Source organism: Myiozetetes cayanensis, unplaced genomic scaffold (genome assembly GCF_022539395.1).
Source record: "Myiozetetes cayanensis isolate MyiCay16 unplaced genomic scaffold, myiCay2020 scf7, whole genome shotgun sequence".
Taxonomy (NCBI): Eukaryota; Metazoa; Chordata; class Aves; order Passeriformes; family Tyrannidae; genus Myiozetetes; species Myiozetetes cayanensis.
The window spans coordinates 24,081,308-24,104,658 of record NW_026087964.1 but is presented as its reverse complement, the minus strand read 5'-3'; the positions used below and the strand labels follow the sequence as shown (position 1 = coordinate 24,104,658).

The 23,351-nt window shown below is 40.9% G+C and overlaps 1 protein-coding gene across 2 annotated transcripts in view; it reads left to right on the top strand.

Annotated features, from left to right (window-relative positions):
• The window catches only part of LNX1 (ligand of numb-protein X 1), an 80,146-nt gene that overhangs the window by 30,344 nt on the left and 26,451 nt on the right, over positions 1–23,351 (top strand). For both annotated transcript variants that reach the window (XM_050337837.1, XM_050337838.1), the window contains 2 exons: positions 14,283–14,524; positions 16,125–16,280. In XM_050337837.1, coding sequence (XP_050193794.1) covers positions 14,283–14,524; positions 16,125–16,280 — 398 coding nt within the window. The remainder of the gene's footprint in view (positions 1–14,282; positions 14,525–16,124; positions 16,281–23,351) is intronic.

Sequence of the window (23,351 nt, the reverse complement as noted above, 5' to 3'; positions counted from 1 at the left end):
GGCTTGGTCTTCCTGAGCAATGTTTTCAAGAAAAGATTATGACTGTGTGAAGCATTATTCTGGAATCACATATTGTGCTGTCTGCTGATGACAACTCCCTCGGTACCTTTTTTTTTTTCCTCTCTGACATTTCCAAAAAGAACAGCTGTGCTGCTTATGGTCCCCTGTGCCAGGGAAGCAGTTGCTGATGTTATTCTCCCCTCCCTTCTGGCTCTTTTGCAAAGAGTGCTTCTTCCAGGTCTTCTGAAATAGTCACATTGCAGAGAAATGGTCCTCACCCTTGCAAGCCAATGGTGAGTTGTCAGGTACAGGACTGAGCACAGAAATTTAGATGACCTATGATTCTGCATCTTTAGAAACACATGGGCATTTGAAATCCCAGCCTTTTTTGTACTTCGACAAGGTAGACGGGTGTCTGCTCTTTTCATTCCCCTCTCTTCTTTTTGCTAGAGATGCTGAGGTGTCCAATGGAGAATAGAAGTGCTGTTCCTGCGGTTAGGGTTCTTTGGGACTGTTTTTATTCTTACTCCTTTTTGTGTTATGGTAGTTTAAAGAATCCAAAAGTGAGCCAAATCCTGTGTTGTGGGAGACATGGAACAAAAGACATAGTAATCATTAAGTGTTTTTTATTACACATTAAAAAAAGTGAACCTGTAATTTGTTTTCAAGACGTGGCATGTTGAGAGGTAGACCCTGGCTCTCACAGAAACCCAGAGCTTCAACAATGAGACATTTGGTGCCCAGAAGAAAGGACAGGGAAGAAGGGCAGAAATTATCCCAAAAAGATGGTTTGAACACGCAGGGAAGTTAATCCGTAATAAAGTTTGGTGATGTGACAATACCGTTCTTACTCTAGGGTAGTTTCTCTGGTGGATACTCTTACTATGGAACAGGCACGTCTCTGGGGACATTATTCTCAGATGCATATGTCTACATGTATAATATACATAGTGTGCCTAAGGTATCATTCCACAACCACTACAGTAATCATGTACTTCCCTGTTGCAGACAACTCCTTAGGAAGCAGCACCGTCTCTGGAGACTAAATGTGGTTAACCTTTGCAGAATAGTTTGTGCTCAATTTTGGAAAGTTGTCTTAATGCCAGCATCTAAGTACTCAGAAAACTCTCCAACATGATGCTGTAACATCTTCAATTAGCTTTTAAAGATATAAGAAAATAATTTGCCTCAAGGCTGTTCTGTTTATGATCACTAATTGTTAGATATTTATTTCCCTTTCTTCCACCTCCTCCTTTTCTCTCTGTATTGCAGTTTTATAAACACACAGTGCTGAGTGTTTATAAACTTCCTGAAGTTTGCCCTTCAGGAAGAAAACTTGTTTCAGGGCAGTTAAGGAAGTTCAGAAGCTGAAGACAGGTAAACCACCAACCACTGGTGCAATACAAAAAATTACTAAAACAGAAATCCATGTCTCAGTTTCTAATTTAAATATTTAAATGCACTATCAATTTTGTTTAGTCTGTCCACTCATTTTTCTTTAATCCTCGGAGTCTGTGCCAGGCTGAGGCAGATATTTTGGAACCAGAGGAAATTTTCTCATTGTGTCTGTAAGACTATTCTGTGTTCTACTGCTTCTTGCATTGACAGGCTGTTGTGGTTACATTTACTTGAAGTAAGTAGGGCTTGTTCTATGTATGTTTGAATCTGGGCTGCAACCATGTCCAACGCCCCCAGCATGCTGCTGTCCACTGGACACTAGTGTAGATGTCCAACTGGAGATCTTGTCTGTTGGTGATGGCTTGGGTCACCTTGAGTGATGCCTTTGCTGTGAAAATTAGGAGATGATGAGGCATGGCATGAGCATGCTGCTGGAGGTTAGATTGCCAGCTGCCTTCTGAAGGACCAGGGTCATCTCAGTATGAAGAAGACAAATGTAATTATCCCCTTCTCAGAGCTGATAATGAAATGACATCATTTCCTATGCCACCTTGGTTTTCCTTTAGGGAGTCCATCATTACTGCTAACAAGACCCAAGTCTACTTAAATTGTGACGTTAACAAAATCACAGCCTGCACTGGAACAGCCTCGGGCACAGAGGCTGTCTGAGTCACCCAGATGCCACAAACTGTCACAGAGAATTCACGGTTTGGATTCATTTCAGGGCAGGCTGTCGCACAGCAGCCCAGACCCATTTTGTGGGAGCAGCAAGGTCAAACAGGATGTTCCCTCTCCTAGAACAGCAGGGGCAAGGCCACTGTCTTGGATTACCCAGGGGACTATAATTGCAGCTCATGCTTAAGGTTCAGTACTCCAAACCTGCTGCCCAGGTTTTCCCACCCTGTTCTAGGTGCACAGTTGAGTGCATAAGGTTTATATTTTAATACTGAAAGCAAAAATAGACATTAGAGCTTGAATATTGGAATTTTCAAGGCTGCAGTGTTGTAAAAGGAAAGAGCAGCTTCCTAAAGAACATGTTGTGATTTTTTTTTATTGTTTCCTGTATTTTAGTAGGATGAGCACAAAGTGAATGTGTTTTGTAACAGCACAGTATGAGATGACTGCCTCTTATCCAGAATGTTTTTTAAAAAATTGCAATAATTAAAGAAAAAACAGACTGAAAACATCCAGTATCTGAAGGAGGCCTACAGGGAAGCTGGGGAGAGACTCTTCATCAGGAACTGTAGTGATAAGACAAGGAGTAATGGGTACAAATTGAAAGAGGGGGAAACTAGGTTAAATATAAGGAAGAAAGTCTTTACTGTGAGGGTGCTAGATAATCTCACCTAGGCTTCCTCTCCCATAAAAGGCTGGACTGCATGATCTCTCAGAGTCCCTTCCAGACTAGGCTCTGCTATGATTTTACGGTACTTGCCTTTGTTAGGGAAATACACTTTGTGTTGTTGGTAATGTGGTACCCACTTCTGAAGGCATCTTTTGTAATTAAGGAGCTTCAGGGTTGAATTCCTGCTTGCACCCTAATTTGTGTATTTTATTCCTTAATTCACTAGTTATATCCTGGTGATCTAAGAAAACAAGACACAAATTTACAGAGAGGTTCTCAACCTGTACTTGAAGCGCCTAAGGGAATTTCTTTCAGCTTCAGATGGGCTTGTGTGTCCAGATGGTATCACCAGGTTTTTCCCAAGATACTGGCTGGACGATGAGAGGACTGTGGCTTTTCTTTTTAAGGACCTCTCCCAAATTCAACTGAAAAGCCACAGCAGACTTTGAAGCAGGGCTCAGTTTCTCCCTCCCCAGGTGACAGTTTTTTATTTGGAGGCAGCATTGGACTCCCTCTTGCTTAATACACTTCTGAATAAGCTTCAGCAGGAGGAGCAGAGATCAGCCTTGCCCCAGCCTGACCTGAGCTTTAGTTGTTAGAACATCCAGAAAACTGAGGTGTGAGGGTGCAAGCTCTGTCAGCCTCCCCTGTGACCAAGAGCTGACGGGGGTCTGCATACAACAGGAGGAAAAGGGTACCCCTGCCTTTTGGGATGCTTTCCGTGATATTGAACTCAACACTGCCAGTAAGTACCTGTGAGGGAATAAGGGTGACTAGATTGAGCTTTTTTTAGATTTGGTTAAAGAAATTCTGTTTAAAAGTATATCTGATAGTTCTGTTAAAAAATGGTAACACAAAAAAAGTATTTTTTCACAATTTTTACAGCATAAGTGAGCATTTCCTACTATGTGAGCTTTCAGAAGACTATAAACAACATTCCAGCCATACTTGTGCTGTGGCTGGATTTGGGCTTTCTGAAGCCCTTAAATGCTTTTACAATATCTGTTTATTTTAATGGTCGGGTGAAATATCTCACTGAAATATCTCATATTCAGCTGGGTGGAACCCATAAACAGTGAAGATTTTTGCCTGCCCAATGGGTCTGGGGGGATTTGTTCTGAAAGCTGGCTCATGATGTCCCTCTGATCCATCCTCTTCCAATCATATGTGCAAAAGAGAAGACTGCAGAGCTAGGAGAAATAGAAGCCAGAACAGTGTTTCTCCAGCAAACTGTGCTGTTGGCTATGTTATCTTCACACACACACAAAAAGAGATTTTAGTCAATAGTGTGACTTACGTACTCCTTATGCCAGTGTCAATACTCATTCAAGCTGAAACCCTGACACTGAGCTCTGAGACATACCAGGAAATGTTGTATTCTTCCTTCCCCACTCCTATAAGAAGCCCATGTTGTTTTAGGGTCTTAAGACGCAGTGATTCATGAGTCACATGCAGTTTACTTATAGGACTGATTTGGGGTCCTTGTTGAATATTAGACATTGGATTTGATAAGATTATGGGAAACATATGTGACATTTTAAAAAGCTACTTAGTTGTACCAGCAGAGATATTTGCTCAACACTCAGATGGGCATCTGATATGGATCTCTGTGGTTTTTCAGCTGCTGTGGTGTGCTGAGATCTCCTTTTGTGATCTTCCCTTTGAGGAAACAAATATGCGTTTAAAGCTTGATATGTACTAAGATGTGTTAGCAATATGATTTAGATACCCATGCTGACCTAAAATGGATCTTACGTGACTTTTGTGTCACAATGGCCAGAGAGAGCTGCCACAAGAGCTAGAGCTGTGGGTGGCTGTCCTTAGCATGTTCTGTGAACAAGACAGTCTGAAGACAGCATTAGTTATTTACTGGCTGCAGCTCTCTTGCTTCCTGTAATTTCAAATTCCAGTGGAGAACACAGTAGTAAACCCAAGCGCTGGGTAGTAAACATCTTGAAATTGAACACAGTGGTCCTTTTTTATTATTTTATATCTAGAGATTTATGTGCACGTGTAACTGCTTTGTGCCAACAGAAGCCTCAAACCTGCTTTCAGGAGTGCTGGCCTGTTGAATCTGTGACGTAGACAGATATTGTAATTAGTTTTATTTTAAAAATAAATGCTTGCTAAGTACATGTAAATACAAAGTTTGCGTCTGGCAGGTTCTTCTGTCTGTAGCTGCAAGAATTGGGTTACACTGATCCTGTCAGTCTTGTTAAAAAACCAAAATCACTTGTCCCATTGCAAGCATATTTTGCTCACTGCATCATGAAGCTTTTATAGTATAGGTGGGGATAGTAGGAGGGGAAGACAACGCTGAGATACTGAGTTCCAGGAGACTAGTTATACCTGTTGAATATAATCCAGTGATCAAAACACTGAACAGTAATCATGAAAAGCACATGAATCAACAGACTGAATGCTTATTCTTAACGTTAATTATATGTGTACTGACATAATTCAAAAAATGTGGCGTATTGGATTGTGTGGTACTATGAAGAACAGCACTGCAATGCCTTAAGAATTTCTCTGTCCTTGCACTTGTTATTTTTGTCATAGATAACTTGAATTTTAACAGCATTAATATTTTTCTAGCTTTTGTTTATATATGCTGGGATTTTCCTTAGGTTCATCTTTTTCAGTTAGTGTTCTAAATGAGGAATATTTTAAGTGATCTCTGCATCCTCATTATGTACAGTCTGAATTCATACTGTAAAAGGGTTGTATTATTATTATTTTATTAGTATAAGGCAAAATCAATGGTCAATATTGCCAGCAGAGTGCTAGTGCAGTTCTTTGAGTGGTCTTGGATGGACTTGAAAAGCAGATATGAAGCTGAAAGCTGCTGATGGCAGGTCTTACATTGTTTGCCAAATACCCAACTGACACATAGTGCCTATGATTGCTCCCTAGTGCACATCTTCAGTAGGTAAAAGAATGTACAAATGTTGAGAAGTACCCAAATTTTTCATGAAGAAACCTCTCAAGGGTCTTTCTACTTTGTTTTCTCACTTTATTTTGGAGCAATGTTCAAGTTTTACTCTTCTTCAAGAGTGGTGAAGGTTGAAGGTTTTAAGTATATTTTATAGATAATGATGTCATTCTGGAAGGTGATGAAAGAACCTGGTAAAGTTTTCATCAAGCTCCACTTTTGCTGAAGTCAAGAGGAGTTTACAACGCTTTAATACAACACTTGAACAGGATTAGTGGGTTTAAATTATGTATTATATGTTGAATGCTATAAGTACTAGAAGCCATCAGTGAGGTTTACAGGCTCTTACCAGCTCAAAAATGCTAGTCACATGTGTCTTATTTTTCTCTCTTATTTTGCTCTGAATCTCCTAAACAGCTACTAATAGATTTCTTGCTGTGTCACTAACTGAGCACCTACCGAGAATTTGAGATAGTGTCCTGCCTCTCTGTTTTCCTTGTCTGTGTCAGCTGGTGTGAGTGGATTGCATGAGATATGTAGACCACTCTTAGGGAGCTTCAGTCTTTAATTAAGTTCGGTATAAATAAATACTGCTCTTGTTTTGCCTCACACAAGATCACTCTGGTCCTGTACTTCTGGCCAGTAACTTCCTTGTGATGACAAATGTTTGTTTACAGTAATCTAGGAGCAAATAATAGGTTGACTGCAGTCTTTCACCCTGGTTAGCTCCTCACTTTTCTTGCTTGATGTCTACTTGTGCTCTAGGAAAATTACGTTTAAAGGCAGCATTGGAAAAGAGAGAAGCTCTAGGAGCAACTCAAGGCTATGCCTTATGTGAGCAGGGGGAACAGGCTGTTGGTATGCCTTTGAGCATTCTGAGAACGTTTGTGACTTGGGCACAGGTGGGGAAGGGGCAACAGAAGGCAAAGCCACAAAGTGAGTTGTGAATATTGGCTTCTCTAAAGTAGTGGTTATGTTAAGCAGAAACAGAAGGTGTGCTAACCCATAAAAAAGAGTTGTCGTTTCCAGCCTGGCTGCTGACTTGCCCATCTCAGCTCTCTCTAGCAATTTACAATTCCATTCTCCTCTATGTTAGACAGCTGCAATTTGTTGGAATACTTTTAAGACTAGAACTTGAAACGATAATTGAACCTTGAAGAGAAATCAGTACAGTTATAGTTTCAAAATCATCAGTGACAGAATAATGGCCTAGAATAAGTGTCAGGAGAGAAAGAGAACTTGATCTGAACCAACAATTTGTACATAGTCTCAACAACAACTAGGATCACTGCACAATAATCCCAGATATGATTTTTGCCCACAACTGTGGGCAACTAGTATTGTTTACCTATTTCTTACAATTCCCTGTTCCCATGATAGATGTTAATGGGTCTTTAAAAAGATTTCATAATAGATGCTGATGATGCTGGTTGAAATACAAAGTTTTGAGTTTTAAAGAGAAGGGGAAAAAAACTTAAACATGACCACATGTTACAAGACACTTTGGTAGCATGTACATGAAGTAGAACTTTACAATTTATTTAAGATTAAGAATGTGTTCCAAGTTCTTTCATCTCTCCTGAAATCTGGTAGGAAATTTGGAGATTCCTCCCTTCTCTTGGTATGAGCAGTCAAAGTTGAAATAGGGATTTGGTTCCCATTGTATGTTTGTTCAGTTTGTGCCTGGCACCAACTCTCTGTCCATTGGTAGTTTTGGGAACTGTGGAGTCTGAACTCTGAACTGCAATTCCATTCTTTATCAGTGCAAAATACTTTCAAGGGCCTCTGCCAAAATCACTACTCATGCTTACTCCTTTTTCTCAGCAAACAAATCACTGAAATGGGAAAATATCACTGTAGCTGAGGACTACATAGTAATTATAAAAAATGGTCCATGTTTATTTTCCTCACATGCTTAGAAAACCTTACTTTCTTTAAACTGTGGTAACTGTGACTCCTTTTCCTAGTGGTGGACCCAAATTTATACAGAGTAGCTGATGTGGAAATGTAAGTATACAAATACTCTTGCGCACGTTCCTTATATAATGCACAAATATATTTTGTTTGACAGCATCTTAGTGCAAAAGCATTGTGAAAATGACAGCCCTTCCCTGGGGTCAGATCTTTACAGATAGGACAAAGCACAGCTTTAGGCTTTGCTAGTAAGGTAGTTCCAGAGTTTATTGAATTGTGATGTCTTCATTAATACAAAAAAGTGTGGAAGAAAACCTTGGGAAACCATAACAGGAATAGGCAGAAATTAAACTGAAAAAGGTAGGTATTTGAGAGGTTTTTCCTGTATTGTGGGAAAGTATTTAAGCTTAATAACTTCAGCTTAAAGAAATAAATGTTATGAGGACCTTTATAAATATTTGTAGAGTAATAGAGCAGAAATATAGAATCACTAAATCTACTCCATGTTTATACTATAGCAAAGGCCTCTGGCTGACAACAGAGAGCAAATAATACGAGAAAATCTCTCTGACAACTAGGCAGAGAAGCCATTTGCCTCGTCTTAGCTTCTATCATAGCTCTCTCTGTGCTGACACTGAAAAGAGCAGTGTTTATGGAAGCGTAGGAAGGAATTGCTGATCCGCAACCCTCTGGAGGCAGCAGGGATCATGCCACTGGCCCATGCTACCCTCCCTCAGCTAACCCTGATGCCCCAGGTGTCAGGAAGCTGTCTCTAACAGGCTTTTGTTTATAGGGTTATTGAACTGAAAGAGCAGTAGTAACTGGGACAATTTCCCACTTAAGTTAAATGAAAAATGAGCATTTTCCCCCCCAAACGAGATGGCAAGCCTCTGACAACTGAGAGATAATCAGGGAGAGGATACCCACGTGCATCAGTGCTGGGGTACAGAGTGCACAGAACAGCAGTGGTAAGCACTTGGAAATGTTGCTGGCATTATGGAATTCAAGTGCAGGTGCAGAGAACAGCCTGTTTCTAGCTGCATGCTTAGATATGTTTTTTGCAGCCTGTCTTTCAGCAAATGTCCATTGGAAACTGTAATCCAGGACTTTAAGCTTTGTTTATCAGATGGTTCATTCCCTTCTTTATCAATATTGAGGAAGGTTTAATATTGGGAGGACCTTTCTAGCCATAGCTGGTGATTACAGTAGCTTGAGGAATGCTTTTGATATTCTTTAAAAAAAGCAGAAAAGGCAAATGCATTTTTAAAAAATCAGGTACTTCTTTACGAAGCTTTTTTTCATATGCAGCATTCACGCAGTGGTTATTCCTTGCAAGAACTCAGAATTATCAAGGAAAAATCATTGATGTTAAGCACTCAGTTGCAGGATGAATTTCCCTATATAGCAAACAAACAAAAACAAACAAATAAACAAAAAGAATAGAAAGAGAAATTTTGCACATAGGACCAGGATTCACAGAAGCCAGTTTTCTGAGCAAGGATGATATAACATCACTGGGTGCAAACAGCAGCAGGGTAGTGGTCACCTTCACTGCTGAAGACGTTGATGTCTCTGGGCTCTTAAGCACCTATGTGGTTGGTTCTGATGGGGACTGTGCCTTTGGTGCATTTTAGCTTACATCTGTAACATGGGATTTGGTTGGAGTTTAGATGCCTTGCTCCTTTTTCCTATTTGGCTACATTTACTGGTGCACAGTTGGCAAAAGTAAGATCAGAAGAAGGTTGTCATCCTTGTCTCAGAACTGATCAAGTCACATCACTTCCTCGTGGTGGAGTTTCAGAAAACTTTAGAGTTTAGGTGTTCAGCCTGAAATCCATGTGGTAGGTATTTGGGTTGTGTCAGTCACTGCTGATGCACACATGGTGAGGATGGTTCCCGTGGGGCAGGAATTGTCAACACCTTCTTGTGAGCCAGCCTCTCCAATTCAGGGTCCCCTCTCCTTTCTTCCCAGGCACAGCAGGAGCCTCTCACCAGGGTCTCACAAGGGAGGTTAATCAGCAGCAGGTTATCCAGGACTCTCCTTGCTGATCGGCTTTGGTTGCTCCTTCAGCCTTTCCACTGAATCAGTTCAGGGGTACCAGAGCAGTTGGGAGCATTCGTGTGACAGGGGTTATGATACACACTGCTGGTACTTTGGGTCCAGTCTAAATTACACAGGGATGAGGCTGCTTGCCTTGAGACCATAGCTGAAACATACTTGTCTACCCTGATTAGGGTTTAGTTTTGGATCAGCAATGACAGTCCATTATGCAGTATTTTCTTCTGCTGGGCAATCGTAAGTGCTTTGTATACATTATTTTTAATTTCATTCAGACAATATGTCTGCTGCTGCTGTACTAAAGCAAAATAGCTCCAAAATCTGTCTGCTGGAAGCAAGGTTGGGAAAGCACTACTGGAACTGGGCAGGGAGGGTTCCTGCTCCGTTTATTTGTGTCAGACCCGACTCACAGGCACTGTGACTCTTTAGATTCACTTTTTCCCGTTTCATATTCAGTCTAGTCTGAGATAGGAAGAAAGGGGGATATTCTGTGAAGCGACACAGAAAGCAGGGCATTTTAAAGAAAAAATGCATTATAAGTCATAGAATCAATGGTTTGGGTTGAAGGGACCATAAAGATCATCAAGTTCCAATCCCCTTCTGTGGGCAAATACATGCATGTTTTTTACCTGTGGTTTTGTTTCATTTAGATCACCAAAAGAGAAGCAAAAAAATCCATGCAGTTGTCCTTGCTTATGTTTTGGCTTTACATTTTGTCTGTATGTCAGCCTGGGTAATAGAAATCCTTGAGGTCAGCCTCACTCTCAATCCCTCCTTTGCTGTGCAAGTCAGGGATGCTGCAAGGAAAAATCTGTTTTCAAACCACTGTTTTGATTTGAATTTCAAATGATGTGAATACGTTTCTTTTGGCCTTGAGTTTAACTGAAGGTTGTTTTTACGAATGATAGGACCAAGTTAAGGCAACCATGGTGTTTTGGATCTCCTTGCTCCAGCACTTTGGATGTGCTGCTCCTGAAGCCTGGGGTGCAGAGCCTCCCTTGCATGTGGAGCAGGGTGTAGGGCAAAGATTACCCTGTGGCTGCCAGTGTTGATACCAGCCAGAACTGCAGCCCTGGGTGAAGTTTCAGCAGCCACCACTGCTCTCCACCGCCCAAGGGTTAGCTGGTATGGCCAGAATTTCAGACAGCACATTTCTGCTTCATAAAAGAGGCTGTGCAAACAGAAGAGGCTATTTTCTCGATTTCCTGTACGCACCTAGTGACACTGTGTTAATGGTATGAACTGTACAGCACACATTATTAATGTCTGTTTATCTCTCTCGAGTTTGGCCTTCAAATTGTTTTGGTATCGTATGGCTGTACGGAGGTACTTGCTGTCCAGTGCGACTGAGAAGGAACATAAATCTGTAGTTCACCTTGGCCTGCAGACAGTGTTGGGTTCACTTTCTGACTGGCCTACGTTAATCAGGTATCCTGCTCTTCCAGCTGTAAATCAGGCATTGTGATTAATAATCACAGTGAGAGAGCTAATTAGTACTGGCATGTAGCTGTTTTATGGATCCCTCTTTTCTGGGAGCCAAATCCAACCATATGGAAAAATGTAGCTGAGACACTATAAATATGATTCCACTTAGACAGTAATTTCTTCTGTTTTCTGTTATCACAGCAGTGTCAGCATAAGCAAAACAATGAAAGTGAAGAGATGCCGTTGCAGATTTTATTACAAGTTTGAGGTCTTGGGACTTTTTTTTTTCTTCTTCAAGGACACTGTGTTAATCTGAAGAAAGCAGGCTTGATTTGTGTTCATTTATGCCTGCCACAATTATTTAAGAAATAGCTTCAGTGCTCACGCTTGAAGAGCTTTGGTTCTCTTTTAACTATTTCTGGCAGAGTTAGAAAGATATGCTTTGTGCTTTGTGTCATGACAACTTGTCTTCTCCAATAAGCCACATCTTAACTGTGTCAGTCCTCTCTACATTCAAAGTAACTGTCTGCTGTTCATTGCTGTTAGATTGATGCTGTTGACTGTGTGTCTGCAGCGCAGCCAGCAGCAGCGAGTGAGGACTTCCATAGAAAGGGAAGGCTTTAGGAGTGAAGTGCAGATGGGCACCAGGTGGTGGTTGAATCCGGATAGCTTGGAATCTTTGGGCAAAGCCACTTCTGATCTTCATGTTGATTACACAGAACTCACAAAATATAAAAAATTATCTGTATTTGAGGATCCATTCACAAGGCTGCTGCTCTAGTATCGGCTACTGAAACTTTACTAGTACATTGAAAACAGAGGCAAATGAAATAAAATGTGGAGGAGTAGGACTATCCTTTATACGCTAAATCTTTGTGGGATTGATGTAAAACAGAGACTGTCTTCTGAGAACAACAAACACTTCTCCCCAAAGCCAATTCTTTGTGTTCACTTTGTTGTGTTTTTAGACTATTTTTTAAATTATTTTGTTGAGAATTAGTAGGCTGGATCAGCAAATGTGACTAAATTTCAAGTGGGAGATGTCAAGGATGGGTTTCCAAAATGGTGTGTTGGAGAAGTTTAGATAAGCAGCAAGAGGGAAAGGTCTTTGTGCTTCTGCTCCCTGTGAAATCTAAAGGAGAGCAACCTGCCATGGTGTAGGATTCTGGGGGAGTGAGGAAGTCACGCCCCATTTTATGGAAGCAATGGAAAAATACCTGCTGCAGGGGAGGCAGGAGAGCTCTTCCTTTCTGTTTTACATAACTATTTTTGCAGTCTTGCCTTGTAATAGGTGCCTCATATAGCTTTTTTCCCAATCTTTTGAAATAGTTGACCAATCTTCTCTTCCATAAGAGTATTTTCTACTGATATTCCTCATTTTGCTTGTGAAATGTTTCAGAAGTAACTTCTGTTAGAGCCATTCCCATCCAAGCCTTAAAGAATATACAAAGCCCTTACAGAGTTGCATCAATATGACAGTTTGGTTTAGGGTTTTTTCCCCTCTCTAAGACGAGAATTGTCAGAAGTGGTATGAGGTAAATCATGGTAAATCATAATTTAGTGCCAAAAAAGGTTTTAATTCAATTGTCTCATCAAAAGCCAATACCATAAGAAAAATTAAACTGCTGCTCTAAAGCTAATACAGAGAGTTCTGTGACTTCTTTCTTTCTGTCCCAGAAACTGCTTCCATAAATCATTTCTCTTCCAAGGCTTCTGTTCAGTGTACTACTTCTTTTCATGACACTTAACCCACTAGCATTGTGTACTGCATGTATTATGCATTGCCTTTTGTGCATGCCATATATTACGAAGAGCTTTCTATCCCTAAGGGTTTCTGCAGCTATTTCTGTGAGTTTGTCCTACAGGGCACTTTCATGAAAGTCACCAGTTAGCCTTTGCTATGAAGAAAGAGATAATAGTAACCGAAAGTAGGCCAACCTCATTAGATTATGATTAAAAGGCAAATGATTAATTTTTTAATGCAGTGAATGTGGTTCACTGGGTGGGCACTGGGCAGAAGAGGTGCTGGAGAAAAGTCACAGATGCTGTGTCCTTGGCCACTCTGTATTTCCAGTTATTTTATAGCTTTAATTGAATACTGACTCATAAGAGTACAGCGACCTTCTGTTTCATTCTGGTGACTTTCTTTAATGAGTCTTAGAAAAGAAATGCCACACATGGTCTTGCCTTCATGGTCTAGTATCAATATACAGCAGATAGTCAGTGCCACAGGTAAGTTTGTTTCAAAGCAGGCTTGTAATTTACCTCTTATAATGCTTTATCTTCAGCTCTTTTGCGAATATGCATGTCCACCACAAGCAGAGGTTTTCGTCACTGTGGAGATTGAGTTAGGATTTAGGATTTGGATTTTCCTTCAGAAGTATTTTGGGACCTGCCCCGAGCTGCTCAAGGCTGACCTAAGGTCTGAGGATGTACTCTCAGTACCTTGGTGGGAGCCCTACACTCCCTCCTTGGCAGTGGTAGGATGCAGAGGAAGTGGGACCCACCTACCACTTCTTACACCTCTTCCTCTGTCAAGGCAATGACCTGTCTATTTCAGTGTCTTAACTGAGCTGGAATAGCAGAACTGGCAACCTCATCTCAACCTCAGATGAGGCTGCTGAATTTGAAAACAGGTTCCCCGGTGTGGTTCAAGTAGTAAATGGTCTGTACGGGCACCTTGTGGGGACTGGATTCCTGCAGCTCCCAGGTGTTCAGCTCCCAACTGCAGCCCTCCCTTCACTGATTGCACTGGTCTCTGCAGACCACAGTACTGTGCTTCATGACATGTGACTGCCTTGGTGACTGGGAGGGCTTTTCAGGATGCAGGACTGGGTAAGGCGCCTTTTATTTCACCAGCCTCTAATTTAATTAGCCCCCTGCTACTCCTGTCCTCCTGCATCTGCAGTAACTGTTTATACATGTGAGACTACACCCCAGGCTGTGGCTCTCTATTTTTCCTTGACCAGCAGTAGTCTTTCCATGTAAGGTGTTAGCTCCTCTGAAGGACAGATTTCCTTCTTTTCGATTCTGTGTAACCTAATGGGATTGTCATTTTTCCCTCTTGTTAATCATCGACATTTCACTGGTCATCACGATCATCACAGTTTGTGCTCCAAGTGATTCCTTGACACCAGATAATTTCCGTAAGTATGCAGCATTTAAATGCAACTTTCTATTATGTGTCTCTTTCCCTCCCTTCTCCTTAGATGTAAAGGAGCATCTCACTATGGCCTTACCAAGGAACGGAAGAGGCGTTCCCAAGACTGCTCTCCAGACCATGGCTCCAGCTTAGCCGTGGCTGCCCTGGGCCCTGAGCTCTCAGCAGCTGCAGCCATCGCCTTAATGACAGATGAGCCAGGGCTGGTGAACCCGGCCTTCAGCCCCACCTCGGAGGACAGCCAGCTGGGCAGCAGCCCCGGAGACCTGCACCGCAGCAACCGAAACAGAAGTAAGAACTAAAAAGGTGGCTTCGGAGCTTGGTGGCCTCTTTCAACATTCATTTTTCTTTGAAATATAGGTTGTTGGAGGATTTAAAAAAAAAAAAAAGGGGGGGGGGGATATTGAAACCTTTCATTTTACATGGCTTATCCAGTTATGTACCAAATCGATTGAGTTGAAAAAAAAACAACGGCGTGGCCAGGGGCAGCATCAAACTGAAGATAGACTAGCTGCACACATGCAAACTGCAAGTCTTAAGAAAAATTATTTAGACAAGTCAGCTCAATTGGAAGACTAAATGTTATGTATGATGTGCTGGGGAGTTGGTGTAGCTGTGTAACAGCTTCACCAAAGCATAGTGGCCTAGGTAACCCCCATGGACATGGGGACCTACCCAAAAGCCTGTTTGGAACTGTGTTTGGCAGTTGCCAAGAATTTGCAGGAAAAATACTCCTTAAGAGTTGCCTTAGGATCTTGGGAGACATCTGCCAGCTTCTCAGGAAGGTGCAGGTCAGAGGAACCGGTCCTGCTGAAATAACCACAGTGAGGGAAAAGTTGCATCAGGAAATCTTGCCTTGATCTTTCACCCTGTGACACTGCACCTGTCTCTGATGAGTGTCATATTTGAAAAACATGTCCTGGCCAAAGGCAGACTCGGAAGTGTTAACTGTGAGTTCAAAATATGTATTTGAGGATTCTAAAGCCAAAATGGATAGCCTACCTTGTTTCACCAGTTGTGTGTTGAGAGGATGGTTGGAGGGCTGAAGAAAGACTAGAAAACGAGCAGCACTTTCTTCTTGTGTGCATGGAGCTGGAGAGGCAAGGAAAGGGAGGGTGCAAGAAGAGAACTCCAGAATCTCAATAAATCCTGTCAGTTTTATTGAGTTTAGAGGCCACGGTCTGATTTAAGGGAATGTTGTATTATTAGATTACAATGTTTGGCTAGCGTGCAGAGCTGGAAGAGACAGAACAGCAACAGCCAGGAAGATGTCTTTAGCAGGATGGAAAAGAGAGACATGTTTTGAAAGTATTATGACTTTTCTTTTGTATTGCCTTACCCAGATCAGAATATGTGACTTATTTGATCCCTCTCACCTGATAATCCCTGAATTTTTGACATGAAATTGTTGGCAGTCGTTGGTGGCTTTGGAAGCCTTGCAAGGTTTTGAGGCAGTAGTAGTAGTGGGTTTTTTTCAAGAAGAGTTTTTAACAACTTCCAGCTTTTTTTTTTTTGTCACACTTGTATAGCTTGGGAAGGGCAGTGCTTCTTCCTTTTACTTGCATTTTTCACAGGATTGCTGCTGAGATTGTGTCTTGGCAGAGGATTATTCTTTCCAAGGCTACCACATTCACAGGAGGTTTCTCTGTGTGGCTGGCAAAACAGACAGGGAAGGAGGCAATTCCAGGGTGTGGGACTGAGGTAGGATAATTTTACCCAGAATTGGGTGGGTGCAACCTTGGAATCTCAGCAGGACTCAGGTGCAAAGGTGAAGTGCAGGCAGCCCTGCTGTTGATGTTGTAGCCCATCCTATGCCAGGGGCTGCAGAAATGCTATGGTTCTATCCCAGAACAGCTGAACTGTATTGATTTGTTTTTTCCCGCTGTTGCAGCTCGACACTTTGAACGTTCCACTATAAGAAGCAGATCTTTTAAAAAAATAAACAAGGCATTCAGTGTTCTTCGAAGGACAAAAAGTGGAAGTGCTGTTTCCAACCAGGCTGACCGTGAAAGGGAAACTGTTGGAAACTCTGCTGCTGGAGAGGAAGGTAATGCTTTGTTCCCCTTGTGTTATCAGTTAAAATGGGGTAGGGGATCCTATCCACATGGGAACCGGATGTCCATGACTGACATGCCTTTCATGTGGTGAACTGTGTGTGATTAAAAAAAACAAAACCAAAAAACAAACAAACAAAAAAACCCCAGAAAACTCAATCTTTCTTTTTTTTTTTTTTTTTTTTAAAAAGATGTAAGTGACTAGCAGGCAGGACTATTGCTGGGATGTGTGGGACCTCACGTAGGGTTGTTCTGGTAACAGCTTGCATGCTATATAGCCAGCCCAGTATCTAGCACACGGGATGTGGGATCTTGGTGTCTGGGATCTATTACTGGAGCTGTCATTGACTTGCTCTGTAATTTTGTTCAAGAGTCTTCATCAGCATGTGCCTGTCCCCCTAAAGCAAATGGATCACAGTGATCGTGCTTTATAGGAAGTTAATAAGTTTTGGCTAATATTTACAAAGCACTAGGAATTCTCAGTGGGAGGATGGTATGAAAGTGCAAAGTACTGTAATTATTCCAGCATCTCTGTGGGATCCTTGGTGACAGACTTGTATGATGAAGTAAGAATGCTCTGCTCTTAAACAGGGCATTAAACCAGTTTGCCTGATGCATGTCAGGGATGAGGGGTCTGGCAGGCAGTAACACCTAATATTTGACGTTCTCAAAGCAAATGTTACTAATTGCTCTGGACCATAATTATAAAACCAACATTGGCATTCAAGCGTCAAAAGGACGTGATGATCGAATGGGAACCATTGCCTTAATCAAGGTCTTCAGTGAGCTTATTAGTCCTTTACTTGATGCCTCAGCAACTCATGTCTCTTTTCAGACCAAATGTCCAGGATACAGGTTTTAAAAAGACAAAATATCCAACTTCCCTTTGCTCTGTATTAAAGTTCTCATTGAAACCCACACGAAATAAGGACAAAAGGCCACCAAATGCTATTTCTAGGCATCATTGTTCCTGAAGTGGTGAACTGGAGAACCATGTTTGGTATTCTACTTTATTTGCTTATTCCTTCAGGAGAGTTTCACTATGTTACTGTGTTCTTGGTACTTATTCTTCTACTTCACATACTTGCTGATGTAGCCAAAATAATACCTGGTTATTCATAACTGTGAACCTTTTCCATATAAGCAATGTGAATATCCTCCTTGAGCTGGAAACACTATTAATAACTTTACTGTCCCAAATATTTTATTATTTTTCCCCAAGTAAAATTTTGCAAAAAAGTTGTTTATATCTATATATGAGTAGACAGATATATTTCTCATTCCCAAGCAACTCTTCAATCCATTGTAAGCAAAAGTTTACCTTTCTTCAGAAGGAGTGGAATTCTGCATGTCCCAAGTCCATACTTTTGAAAAGACATCTCTTCAGGAAGGGACACAGCCATTTTAATGACCTCTTTCTGCCTAGGTGTATAGTTGGCACTAGTAACTGTTCCACTGAAAGCTTGGTTTCAGGTCCAGAGTGTGTGGATGATCTGGATGCCAACAGCACCTATGCAGTAGCCCAGTGTAGTCCAGACTTTAACAGAAGGAGGTGTGTAGATGACACTGGCCTTTATGTTTCCAACAGAATGAAAAGTACCATTGTCTCTATTTTAAGGAACATATAATGGGGCCCTGAAGTGACAATCACTCCAGGGTCCCACTGACAGCGTCAAGGTTGTCATTCTCTCCTTGGCTCTGCTTGTGGTTTCATTCCTCTGCACCAACCATGACTGCAGACTTGCAAATGTATTTGGCTGCACTGGAAAAACCAGGTAGGCATGTAATTACTTAATAAGCAGTTACTCTTAACTATGAGATCACAGAAGCTGGTTACATAAATTACTTTATTAACTACATGCATTTTGATTACACAGTTCTGGAATTTAATCTTAAAAAAATGCAAGCAAGTAACTTGCAGCAATACAACTTCAACAAAACTCTCTATTCAGTCCTTTGCAACAGGTGCTTTGTGTAATGTCATTTCAAAGGCTCTCTCTGTTTCTTCTTGTTGGAGGAGGAAATGAATGTGCTTCTTTCTGTAGCAGTTATCCTGACAGCTGGAGGCTGTTTTTTTTCTCCAGCTCTGTATATGTTCTTCTTTTATTTATTTTTTTCAAATCCTCAGCTGCCCTGAGCAGTCTGCAGTTGGACTTCTGATTAGAGCTGTTGGTCAGTCTTTAGGGATAGCTACAGTATGCTCTGCCCTGTGCTTGCTGAAGCTCTTGTCCTAACCCAGTGAAGAAAAGGCAGCCCCATGTGTCTGTCTCCCCATTGCCACTCCACTCTCTCAGGAATGGAGATGCTCCTGTGGTGGTAAATGGAGATGGTTCCTGACCTTAGAGGTCCCCACACCCAGTGAGAAAGCTGCTGCAGCCTTTCCCGAGGTTTCACAGGTTCATGTCTGGGACCACCTGAGAGCAGCTCAGCCATGCCTCATTGCTCAAGGAGATTGGGCAGCACTCCACCAACTTTCCTCACCAGGTTTAGTCAGTGTACATGCAGAATAAAGCTGAGACTATGCCAGCCTCCCAGCGGGCACAGGGAGATATATACCCCTCTTGCTGATAACTTCTTATTGATAAAGGGGCTGTCAGATCATCTGGCAAAACTCAAAGTTCGTCTGACCCCAGTCTTCAGAATTTCCTCATCTTAGTTCAGATACCTCTGTTTAATCTGTGTTTTGCCTGTATTTCAGTCAAAGTAGCTCTGAGAATGAAAACCATAATGAGCATCTCTGTATTGGCCTCCAGCATTCCACTGCATTGTGTGTAGGTGCCTTTAATCTGAAGCTCCTGTGTTTTTTGGGCCAATGCTCAGTTGCAATATGACTGTGAGGGTGCAAGACAAACTAATAATTTCTGATGTGAGAGAAAAAATATTCAAATTCTGCTTAACTTGAAGCTGAATGTAATACTGGTTTTGGAAAACCCATTTGATACCTATGGACATTGAAAAATATGATGTATAATGTCAAATGTGTTTCTGTTATAATTACAGCAGAGAAATAGTTACAGTCCAATGCTATCTTATACCTGGAGCTGGTAGAAGTTCTTCACTGTGAAGATTACTTCACTATTTATGTTTCTACCCTGTGGTTTGATTTGTTTAATCAGTGTACCTGTTTTGGATTTAAATGATTCAGGCTTTCTTTGTTCCTCTGTTTAAACGTTTTTGTGACCTTTTCAGCAGAGAATTGTTAAATGTCCAAACCAAATGAAATGTTAGGTGTGAATGAGAAGTGCAAACACTGATGAAAAAATATTTGGGGGAAGCAGGTGTTAAGATTTTCTCATTTTTAATAATTTGGGCTTTGTCAATAACCCATGGAAACAAATATTTTTCTGTAGTGCAGCACCCAAGCTTGTGATATCTACCTAAGAGTAATTTTATTAATAGCACTTGCAGCTACAAATAGCTTTCCAGGACTAGTAGAAATTCAGAAAGTTTAAAAGAGATGGTTTCATTCTGAGATGTGAGGGAAGGTGACAGGGACATGCTTATGGCACTGATGCATTTAAGATTTAATATCCTCTGACTGGATCTAGTAGTGTAAATGACCTTGACAATCTACTTAAATGATAAAATATCTCCAAGCAAAGACTACTCCAGCTTTGCTATGCTTATTTGTATCATTGTGCTCTTAGTTTGGCAGTACACTTTAAATTCACTTCCAAGGAAGACTATAAACAGATATACTCTTTACTCAAACTGATCTACAAATACAAGTTGTAAACCAGCTAATGTTTTAGGAGGAAAGAATTTGCAGGTGCAATTGAAAAAACCTCTATACAATTTTACAGTAAAAGAGAGCTGTGTTTCTGGCTTTCAAAAACATTGATTAGTTCCATTTTGCAGTCAAGCCATTGTAAATGAAATTGAATTTATGATTGCTTGAGTATGACAAATGTTTTCCAAAGTCAAACTCATTCTTAGTGCCATGGTGGGTGCAGTTCTACCATCTGTTATTGCTTTGCAGCAGTCAAGACCAAGGCAGCCCCAGCAGGCACTGGCAAGACCACAGAACAGACTTCCCCCTTGTACTGTTCAGTGTGAACCCTGTTGTATTTGAGATAGATAGATATATATATACACACACATATATATATATATGATAGATAGATAGATAGAAATGCTTCAATATTTGGAAAAGTGCATGAAGAAAAAGAAGGTAAGTGAAACATAGATGGTATCAAGCATTTCATGGCATTAAGACTCTCTCTGTACAGAAAAGAAAGTGGTTTATTGCGCCCCAGGACAAGACAGTGCAGGCCAACTTCTGTCTCAGGAAGGCTGCACCCCACAGAAATGCCACACTGTTCCTGTTTTTCCCAGATTTGATTCAGTTGTGGTTCTGATTTCCCAAAACAGCTGTACAGAACTGGTTCAAACTACTCTGCTCTGGAACGATGAGCCAGGCAATTTCCAAAAGAAAAGGATTGTCTCTGTAGCATTTCCTCTACTGCAGACCGATAAATTTTCCTGCTGTAAATGAGAGAGCCACAAGTCTTTTGAGACACATTCAGCTCTACAACAGTTTAATTTTAGTTATTTTGGGACTCCTTTGTTGAGAGGAGTGTCCAGAAGCAAGAAGGGATGTTAGAACTGGCATCACCTTCTACCTGCCCCCTCTATCAGAGCAGCATCCCTGGAGAATTAATGGAAGGCATTAAATCAAAATGATGGCAAACCACTGGGAGAATGAAACACTGCATGAAAATCCATTGGGAAGGAAGTGTTGCAGAATAAAGTCCCACACCAGTGCAAGGGCATGTGACATTCAGAGACACAAGAATTTTCCTACAATAGGTTACACAAGCTTCATTTAAATTCTGGTGTCCAGATGCTGGGAACCATGCGTGTGTGTCCCTGCAGATAGCAGGGGTGGGGTTGGAATCTCACATCAGTCAGGCCTTCTGATCTAAATGAGGACTTGCAAACACAGACCCAAGTTTTGTTTACGGTGACCTTTGATTAATCTGGACTCAAGGGTCACAGCATACTTTACACAGTGCTTTGTCATACTGAATACCAGGAATGAAGACAGAAGTTACACTCGTGGCTGCACTGTCGGAAGGAGCATGGTGCACACAGAAGTCAGCTGAAACCTGGGCATTGGAGGAACACTATCATTAAATATTTTGAACTGTGGGGATAAAATATTAAGCATAGTTAAAATTTTGTAATACTATCTCATGGCCACTAAACTAATGAATGTTTGGTGTCCTACACTGTGCCAAACAAGTGGAGTTCTCTTGGCAAAGCTGGTCTCTCCTGTGTTATTTGTTACTGTAATGGGATGTGTGAAAATAAAAATAAAATTGCACACTCGTAAAAGGGAAATATTTTTTGAGGAAAAAGCCCACACAATCTTTCTGAATGCAGATGACATTTTATTATATTGACAGATTCAGAGTGCTCCATACAACCCCCGGTGACAAAAACACAACACTCTGTGGGAAAACCTGCAAGAATCACCAAAAACGAGACAGAAAGTCTCCTTTCTAGATTCAGCAGCTCTTCGATATTTAAGGACTGGAAATATAAAATGGTAAAGAAAGGTATGCAATGCTCCTGGGTTTTCCAACTCTGGAAAACCTGGCCTAAGATTACGGAGAATTCCAATAAGACTGTAAGGGCTGAAAAATGGAGTCTGTGAAAAGTGATACTCCAGCCTCACAACAGGTGGTGCAAGTCCTCAACCCAATTGGAGTTGAAGACCCTTAAATGGGCCTGCTGAGGCTCCACTCACTGTATGCAACCAGGTGCTGAAGAAGGGTCCACCTTTTCTGGTTATGGTGTATACACTCAAAAATTCAGTTCAAAGACATAGCTTTCTGGACATGGCATTGGCTTATAATAGGCATGATGGGTTTTGTTCAAACTGCACACAACATATGCAGGCTGTTTGGTGAAAAAATTATTATTAATTCTCTTATTTAAAAATGTGTATTTGTGTATTTTATACGTTTGGTTTGCCAAATGTTACTGTTAGTTTATCAAAATAGGCATTGGCCTTTCATTTACAGCAGTCTAGATTGTTGGCAATACAGTGTCCATATATATGTCTGGGATGAAAAGAAGAGGCAAGTCTTCAATGAAGAGAGCAGAAATTAATGGATCATGGAGTTATTTTGGTTGCTTAGCCCATCTGAGGAGAAAATGGTTCAATTTATTAATTATATTTGATAGGGAGCACAAATCAAACAAAGACAAGAAGTAAGGCAGTACAGCCTCTGCTAACTATAAAAGAGAAGCATTAGAAATTTGCAAACTGGCAAGAAAAATATCTTGAGAAGATTTGCTCTGTTGTAGATTACTCACCTCAGAAGGAAATAAGGCATTAAAAATTCCTCTAAAAGAATCTGCATAAACTCATATTGAAAGTCAGCCAAATGCCACTGCAAGACTTAACAAACCAGTTAAGACATTGTTCAAGATGCAAAGAAACTTATGTAAGTTTAAACCTTATGTAAAGATATATGTAAGTCTTGTACAAGTACAGAGACTTGTTCACTGCTACGTTGCCCTCATTTTACTCTGGGATTACAGACTTAAATAACATAAGAGTGTCAATAGCGTGTTCAGTGCACAGTTCTCCATGGACAAGAAATGTAACTGGATAATTCCTTTAGAAAACTTTTCAGAATGAACTATGGGAAAATGAATGTCTAAGTCAAAAAGCACAGTTTATTAGAATGTGAAGTGAGTCATGTAATGGGAAATGGAAGTAGTTCTACTATAGGAATGTTTTGGTCATCTTCAAAGGATACATGTATATATACATATATATTAATTTATGGTATTTGTGTGCAGACAAGATCTAGGTATCCAGATTTTCTTTTGCATTTTCCACATAACTACCTTTGTAGCCAAACTGAGAATGTAAAATTTGCATGCTTATTCTGATACAAGGATCAGGCTGCTCGTGATTTTTGAGGAGTACTTGTTATCATCTGACTTAAAGCACCCAACTGAGAGGACAGGGTTAATTCCTTCTTTTTTCTTAAGCAGAGGTGAAGAACATTTGGCACTTCCAGGGGTGATTTAACAGTTACAGAGGT